Here is a 9185-nt window from a genome sequence, read left to right on the forward strand (position 1 = left end):
TAACATTTTGGACATAGGCTAAAATAGATTTCGCATAAAACGATTTTCAAATGAAAATGAAATAACAGTACATAAACTGTTTACAGTTTTATTTCTGAAATTGATGAACTCTAAAAGAATCTGTGTTTTTATATTCTGCATGGATTATTTTATTTATTTTCTCTTCTTTATAAAATTTCATTTATTCCTTTTGATGAATAAATTTAAAGTGTGAAGAAAATGCTAATTTGAAAACTAATCCTGCTTCAAAAGTGGTTCTCATGCAATATCATGTTTCTACTTAGTTGCATCATAATAAAGTATAGAGAACATAACTTTAGGGATTTTGTTTAGCCGGCAATGTATACATTTAATGACAGATATACGTAATAAAGTGGTCATAATCTGTCAAAGGTGTTGGTTTATTACAACCTGTGGTGACCAAAAGTGTTTCATTAATTATTCTTATGTCTGAATTATTTATACCATACTTGATTTCTTCTAGATCAAGGTAGGGAATTCTAGTTTTTTTTCCTGGACTTACATTTTTCTGTTTCAAGATACCATAACACAGTTGATGAATAGTCTGTGAATTATGTATGGGTTTAATCACATTATTTCTGTTAATGTCATACTCTTACAAACATGAATTCCCAGGACCCTTATGCTAGTGGTAATAATGTGTGGTGTTACATGCATTTGCTTTTAATTAAAACTCTCGAAAAGTGAGGAGACTGACGCAAAACTTCACATTTAGCCTGAGGCTCTGTGTTTCATTGACAGTTAAATGGAGATAGAAATTTTTTACTGAGGATAAGGTTGTGTTAAATCTCTTATCCAACAAATGTTCACAACTTTGTGCACAGAATTACTAGAGATAAAGTGATCTTTTTGTTGTATCTGGAAATGTGGTGTAGAAAGTTTTTATTGTCTGGTAATCTTGTAAATGGAATGTTTTTTGATGACGATGATGGATAAGACAGATGAAAGTGAATAAATAAAGAATATTGATGTTACAGAATTCACTGTTCTATAGCTTGTAAGAATATGGTGAAATCAAAGATTATATTTTTTAAACTCTTGAAAGAACTTATATATAAATCAGATATTAACAGTTTTATTGTATGAGAACTTGAAATGTTTGGGTGCTTAGCATGTGCTATGGAGATTTTGTGAAGATACGATGGAACTGTAGTCTCTGCATTCTTATAGTCAGACTCTCAGAAAGCAGTGTATCTAATATATAATATTAGTATATATATAGTTTACTTTCAACAAAAATTTACAAGTACTTGGTAAATATATGTACACAGTTTTGAAACAAGACTTGTACAATATTATTTATTTATTTGGGGATTAGTACATGTATTGGATTATAAAATTGTAACCAAACTAGGGGTCTGAAAGTTATGTACTAAAGTGATGAAAGCAGGCCTGTGACATGTTCAGTAACTTGTATGTACTGGATATAAAGTGAAAAGGTACTGTGTGTTGGATATTTAGTTAAGCTTACTATCTGAAGGCTTGGGAGTAGCATTTTATCTAATACACTCTTTTGTATGTATTACAGTTGGGTCAAAAGATTGGAGTGAAGGTAGCCAGCCTCGCAGACCACCACCACCAAAAGATGTAAGTTTTCTACTCTCATCATTCCTTTCTAGAGCAAATAATGATAGGTCATGGCTTTACAAGTGTCACTGCAAATTGACATTATGAAGTAAATATGTCTGAAAATGTGTTATATTAATATTAATTGACCACAGGTTTGAAATACTTACGCACTTGTAAGGTAAGCGAAGAGAAATCAGAACCAGACTGCTTTATGTGTCTGTTTCAGATGGGAAATATAATCTGTTGATTGTATGTGGGAACATAGACTGATGTGCTTGAATAATTGCATTTAATGACAGCAGTTTTGGGTTTCATTTAGATATTTTCACATCATTAAACATTATTGAAGTATTTTGTATACTATTGAAATGATTTATTTTTTTGCTGTCAGAAGTTTATTGCAAATATTTCATATAAAGTAATGGCTTTAGAATAAAGGTAAGTTTTGTAATATAAAATGATGATAATGTTTCTCTGATGTTTAAACAGAGTGCACCGTGGGCAGAGAGTACTGGATTGTCCCAAACCACATACCTCACCAGCAGCACAGAGAACCTCTACAGCAGCTCCAACGCTTTATCATCATCATCATCTGCTGCTTCACTCCGTAAACCACAACCACCTGTAATTGATTACTCATCCGTCCAGCATGGCAACTACGCCCAAGAACTGCTTAAACAGTCCCAGAATACCAAATATTTGTTGAGTCACGGACACGATTCTAGTCGCAAAGAGGGTCTCACCTCTGCTAACTCTAGCTCAGTGAACCTGAGCGATACCTCATTTTCAAGTGGTGGGTCAGGTCAAACTGCATCCAACATGCCTCAGCCAGGGTCATCTGGAGACTTGAATATGTATAACAGGGATAGAAGTAGAGGTTAGTACTTTGTTTACGTGTATTCTTTAATAGAGTCGTGCCATGAGAAAACCAACATAGTGGGTTTGCGACCAGCATGGATCCAGACCAGCCTGCGCATTCGCGCAGACTGGTCAGGATCGATGCTGTTCGCTAACAGTTTATCTAATTGCAATAGACTTTGAAAGCGAACAGCATGGATCCTGACCAGACCGCGCGGATGCGCAGGCTGGTCTGGATCCATGCTGGTCGCAAACCCACTATGTTGGTTTTCTCATGGCACGGCATGTAAGAAGTCCTCAGAACTTAGTAGAAAGCAAATAGAAAGTCGGTATTGAGGTGGTTTTATAAGTTGATACTGTGATCTCTTCAGTATTCCTTCAACTCTAGTGGAACTTTGCTTTAAGTTGTAAATGAAAACTTGATAGAGTACATGTTTGTCATAGTTCCCAGTTGTAGTCAGGTCAGTACATATAGCTGTATACAAATCATTTTGGAGTGGTTAGAAGCTGTCACCTTGACGGTGTCTTTTCTTTTATAATATGAATAGCTCTGTTGTTTGAACATACAGTGCAGAATTATTAACCATCCCGTTTCGCTTTCTTGCTTAATTTAAATTTTAAACATTGTACATTACGAGCTGTAAGGTATTTACACAAATCAGTATTTTGCTGATAGTCACCTAGAATCAATGCATTGATTCTAGGTGACTATCAGCAAAATACTGATTTGTGTAAATCTTTTGTATTTCCTTTACAGAAGATTTATCTGGTCGTAGAAGAGCAAACACAGCATCTGTACCTCACTCCTCCAAGTCACATACATCTGGTGTAGCAAGGAGAGCAGAACTGTGTGTGTCACCATTGAGTAGTGAACAGAGTAGTCCAAGATCTTCTAACAAGTAAGTTGCAACAGTGAAAATGATTAATGGACTGTATGTCTCACCACTGAGTTACCAAGAAAGCAGTCCAAGATCTCAATAAGTAAGTTGCTACAGTGAAAATGGACTATGTATATCACCACTGAGTAGCCAATAAAGTAGTCCCAAGATCTTCTTGTTAGTAAGTTGCTACAGTTAAAATTATCATTTTGAGCAATGGTACTCAGGTGAGTGATACAGGGCTATCATGGCCCTCTTGTTGGGAAATACAGACAGGTATGAAACTGAAGAACATTCTTGAAAGTTTAGTGAAGGTTACCTTTGGTTCAAGACTTTAGAAATCCTGTATAATTATAATCCTTCAGTGTGGCAGTTGTTCTCTGTGTTAATACAATGTACTGTAAAATCATGTAATTTCGTGGGCATCAGATTTCGTGGTTTTGGTCAAAACGGCAATTTCGTTGGGATACGAATTCGTGGATTTCAAATTTTGAATATAAAATGAATGGAAATTTTACTTTTTCCTTGGGATTAAATTTCGTGGATTGACTCAACCACGAAATCCACGAAAATTAGTCCCCCACGAATATTAATGATTTCACAGTATTACCAAACACATACAAGAATGTATGTTAGAGAATTGAAAACAAAATTTCCAGCAATTTACCATGAAACATCATCTTATCATAACTGTGTGCAAGTGCAAGAGCTGCAAAAATTACGTGGGTTGATCATATGATAACAAAAAAATCGAACACCATAAATTTTTGTTTAACAGGAATTTATCTGGCATGTCATCTGAGGAGTCATTGAGCACAAGGTTACGTCCTGGAGTGACAACAAGACTGAGCAAAGCCAAGGCAACAAACAATCTACAAGATGATTTAATGAGGTTGATAGATCCGGACATTGCTGAAAGTGATCTAGCAGGAATACTGGTAAGAACTATGCCTGTATGTAGCAACATTCTGATTTTCAGATTAAAGATTGGTATCTAAAATGTTGCCATGATTATATTTATTATGTACCTATTCTGCTGAAGTCTTGCAAAACTTGTAGATGCAAAAGCCATATTTGTTTATTCTTCATGTTTAATGGCTAAAGGCTCTAGTAACCATTAGATTTAAGGTAGTAGATTTTAAGCTAAGCTAAAATATACAACATGTACCTTTAACCGCTGCTTTATTTCTGTGCATCATTGTTAATTGTAGCACAAAGTAAAGAGATCACTGTAAGAGCTCACACATCCTCAAAGTTTGTTTTTTCCATTTAAACATGCAATCTTCAGATATATGATTGTTTTCTGGAATTGTTTCTAGAATTTTTAGAGCAAAGCTAAGAGTTTCAGCCACCATAAATTGTAGGGCTAGCACTATGTATCAGTTTGAAATAACTTTCATTACTGTATTGATGTAGTATTTATTTAATAATATTTTCAGACGAGCAGGTCATCCAGTAAGAGGTTATCAGGACGTTTAGTGAGGACAATGTCAGACGAGAGTCTACACAGTGGTAAAGGCAGTCTCCTGTTTGACCAGGATATCCGAGAGTCACTGTTCCCAGAGAGGAAGCAGGAACTACAGGGCAGCAGGGAACAGCTAAGACAACACAGGTAACTTACATCTGAGAAGAAAACAAGTTATTGAGACATTTCTTTCCTCAGTGGTCACAGACAGTGCTTTTGAATTAGCTGAAATACAACTTTTAAAGGGATTGTTTCGCAGTGATGTTTGCTGATATATTCCAGCATTTTGCACTATTAAGATTAAAATACTGATATAACTTGACATAGCCAAGATTAACACAGCATTTTACATGCTCTTTCAGCTTTTGTAAGAGTCAGCTAAAGCTAGATGCTGTAATACATGAATCTTCACACACCATGCTATATCTGCTAATGATCATTTAGACATTAAAGGCAAAGACTGAAAATTTGGCTCAGTCGTTAGTGTCCTTTTCTGAGCAAGGAAGCTACAAAAGCTAACTGGACTTGCATGTTGTATTTTTATTTGCATTTAAGTTGTAACTGAGTTCTGGTTTTAATGTAATCATTCTCTTGTTTAGATTATCTCCCCGTGCTTTGGGTGATGCTGCCCCACGTGTACCCATGCCCGACTCAGCTGCCTCGCTGGACTGGAGCAGCCTCGTTGATGTGGCAACAAAGGCTATAGAAGGTTCAGAGGACCCCAAAGATAGAATCTCATCCCCTGTAAACTCTACAACATCATCTACAAGTTCTGCAAATAAATCTAGAGACATAAAAATAGAATCATTATACAGACAGAAAAATCATGACCGCCCACCGGATCCACCAACCGGCAGCAATCCTCCGGTGTGGCGATCAGTCGTGGCAAATCCACAACAAAGGATTCAGGAGCTGGAGGCAAAAGTTTCTCAGCTGGAAGATGAACTTGCCCAAGAGAGACAGGAGAGTGCTGCACTCGATAGCGAAGTGCAGAGGTTACGGACAGAAAATGCGCGACTGCAAGAAGAGTCACAAAATGCAGCAGCACAGTTACGACGATTTACCGAGTGGTTCTTTACTACCATAGACAGGCAATAAATGGGGATAAAATGTGCATATATTGTGATATGTTGGAACTCAATAAAATGGTTGATACAATTAGATATGGTTGACGTGTATAAGACGTCTTGTTTAGATATCATTAGATTTTTCTTTCAAATTTCTAGTGACAATAGGTTTGTGAAATGTAAAACTTTATAATTTTATTGCTTAACAGTTTTATACTTAAGAAACAACAAAAGTGACTGAAACAGGATAATAACAGTTTGTATTCAACTAAAAATTATTAATAGTCCTTGTATGAAATGACATGCATGGAAAAAGAACTCGTTTGAATATTTTGTGAAACACCTTTTTTTTTTGCTACTTTTTTCATCTTAAATTTTTTACCACCTATATTTTGTTCTTTTTAATGTGTTTATATATTCTTCCAATATAATTGCAAATATTTTATTGTTGCACACGGTTGTACATGTATCAATTCTTAGTTACTACAGTTGTTATCAAACATTTTGGTCAAGTAGAACTTGGCATCAAGTATTTCTAAAACAGTACCCTAGTCAGATATGCTCATCATTTTAAAAAAGACATCAATATTTTTGTTTTTATTGGCACATTATTACATATTGCAACTCATTTTATTGTTAGTAACCTAGTTTACTTTGTTTAAGTTTTAAAGGTTGTGTGCCAGAGACGCTGTTACATTTGTTGAGTACACTCTTAAATTCACACCAGTTTTAGTTAGAACTTGTAGCTAATTATTTTAGAAAAATAAATACTGCAAACGGCACTTTCTAAAAGTGGGTTGTTTTAAATTTCTGTTAATGGAGAACATTTTTTTAAAGGTTTTACCTATTTTTGTTAAATTGTGATAGAAAATATGTGCTGACCAAATATGATTTAACACTATTTTGTTGCAGTAAAAAGTGAAAATGTTGAATGGGGCCATAACTTGAATGTTGTTTTTGTATTTACACTTGTTGTAAAGGAAGTTATAGAGACTATAAATAGAACATAATTGAGCCGTGCCATGAGAAAACCAACATAGTGGGTTTGCGACCAGCATGGATCCAGACCAGCCTGCGCATCCGCGCAGTCTGGTCAGGATCCATGCTGTTCGCTAACAGTTTCTCCAATTCCAATAGGCTTTAAAAGCGAACAGCATGGAGCCTGACCAGACTGCGCGGATGCGCAGGCTGGTCTGGATCCATGCTGGTCGCAAACCCACTATGTTGGTTTTCCCATGGCACGGCTCATATAATGATCTGTAACAGCTGGTACACCTTTTTACATGACATTGGGAATGTTTACTTGTTTATACATTTGAATTTTTTTAATGTTATTAAAGATGAACAGGAGAAATTATATACAACTTGAAAGAAAAAGAATGATAACAGTGTAGTCAGTAGTGTATAATGGAAAATATCAAAGAATTTAGTGCAAAGTATTTAAATGAACCAAGTTTATGTTGAGTCAACGCTAAGTGGAAACTTGGCCATTTAAGTATTTAAAAAGAAGGTCAAAAAGTTTTTGGAGGTCTGGAGTGGGGCGGGGGAGGGTATGTTACTTTTTCAGTTTGGTCTTGATTTTATCAGGGGCCTATACATCTCTTGACAAGACATAGAAGTCTTGAATTTATCAAGAAATAGTATATGATTCACCAAAAAAAAAAATTAATATTTATTATTGCAGTGCAGTTTCATAATTTATATTTTAACAAAGGAAATAAAATTTAGTTTTGCAGGTGTAAAATATTGAAATTTCAGAGGTTATAGCTACTGTGAAATCATTTAATTTTGTGGGTATGATATTAAGAGGTTACTAGTAGTCTAAAATAGCTCTTACTTCATGGGGATATAGATTGTGGATTTCAAATTTTGAACATAGTTGAAGGGGAAATTGTTTTCTGGTTGTGATTTAGTTTCATGGATTAACTTGACTGCGAAATTTATTCGTCCATGAAAATTACTTATTCACAGTAATTTGTTCTGAACCATTTTAATGAATTTCACATTATAAAGATTTAAATGAAAGGGTTTTCATTTGTTTATGAGATTCAGTGCAACTGATTGGTAAAGCTTGGAATTTACCATAGACATTTGTCCATATGAGCTTTTGCAGAACTTGATGTAACACCAGTATTCTTTCCTGTCAGTAGAATTTGTTTTCCATGAGATATGGGACAACTATTGTTGGAATGGCATTATCCATAGAATTGCTTTTGAAGCTTTGTAAATGGGCAGCGTTTAATTTATAGATTTTGTCATTGTATTAAATGTTCGCGAATATTGCTTAAACATTTTGATTTTCCTTTTTTTCTCTCTCTTTTTTTAAGGTGATTTTTTTTTCTATGTTTTCTCTTAAAGATAAAATAATTTAATTGAAAGGATACATCCAGATAAGAAATCTCATATTGATGAATAGTTAATTAACATCAGTTTATCTTTTTGCATTATTTACAAGGGATTTTGTCTTTTGAGTTTTAGTTGAATAAATGACCTACTCTTAAATGAAAAGAGAAGTCTATAAACTCATCCCAGGTATTCAGATTCATACCAGTGTAGACAGCCTTTTGTTGTTTAAATCTGTCTTATCATGTATCTGCTAAGCAGCCAGTGGGTTTAAGATTTATTTATCGAGATCAAAAATATTTCCAGGTCTACGGTATTTAACATATAAATATCATAGATAATTACCAGGAGCCCACCAAATACATAGCTCATGTAATTCATATAACAGGAATGTTTCCAGTAATGAAATCTTTAGTCCTTTTAATATATATATATTAAATATATAGTATAGATGCAGCCTGTATATTATGTCATCATTATTTTGTATATTATTTCAAATCTTGATTATATATTGTCTGGTCTCTTATTAGTGTCATTTTCATGTGTTTAAATGTATGTATACAAAAATTACATCCATATCATGTAAATACATGTAACACTTTCAACAGGCAGTAGTCATTTATGCCTTTATATTTGATCATTGTAGAAAATACTCTATTCTTTTAAAGTACAGAATATATCTAAGATAAGAGAAAAATAATTAAAAATATTTATGTAACAAACCGTCTTTGTTCTTATTAACAACGTTTTAGGTAGGTATGATATTAAGGGGAAAGATCTAGGCAGGAAAAATGTGACTGGTATCTTTCATGAAGGGTAAAGTATAAGTGTGAGCAACTTCTACATTGGCTAAATTTTTTTAGGCCCCTACTGATTGAAGGTAGTGGACTGGCATTCACATTTAGCAATTTCAGTGTGATTTTATATTCTCAGTAACTGGCATTCAACAGCTGAAAATATAGCTCATACAAGCAATAGTTTCAG

The 9185-nt window shown here is 34.3% G+C and overlaps 1 protein-coding gene across 4 annotated transcripts in view; it reads left to right on the plus strand.

Annotated features, from left to right (window-relative positions):
• The window catches only part of LOC128557060 (signal-induced proliferation-associated 1-like protein 1), a 65935-nt gene extending 57012 nt beyond the window's left edge, over positions 1–8923 (plus strand). For all 4 annotated transcript variants that reach the window (XM_053543616.1, XM_053543626.1, XM_053543623.1 and 1 more), the window contains 6 exons: positions 1550–1608; positions 2080–2467; positions 3206–3347; positions 4105–4264; positions 4766–4938; positions 5391–8923. In XM_053543616.1, coding sequence (XP_053399591.1) covers positions 1550–1608; positions 2080–2467; positions 3206–3347; positions 4105–4264; positions 4766–4938; positions 5391–5889 — 1421 coding nt within the window. In that variant the 3' untranslated portion in view covers positions 5890–8923. The remainder of the gene's footprint in view (positions 1–1549; positions 1609–2079; positions 2468–3205; positions 3348–4104; positions 4265–4765; positions 4939–5390) is intronic.
• Positions 8924–9185: the final 262 nt, after the last annotated feature.

The sequence above is a fragment of the Mercenaria mercenaria genome, chromosome 1 (genome assembly GCF_021730395.1).
Source record: "Mercenaria mercenaria strain notata chromosome 1, MADL_Memer_1, whole genome shotgun sequence".
Lineage (NCBI taxonomy): Eukaryota > Metazoa > Mollusca > Bivalvia > Venerida > Veneridae > Mercenaria > Mercenaria mercenaria.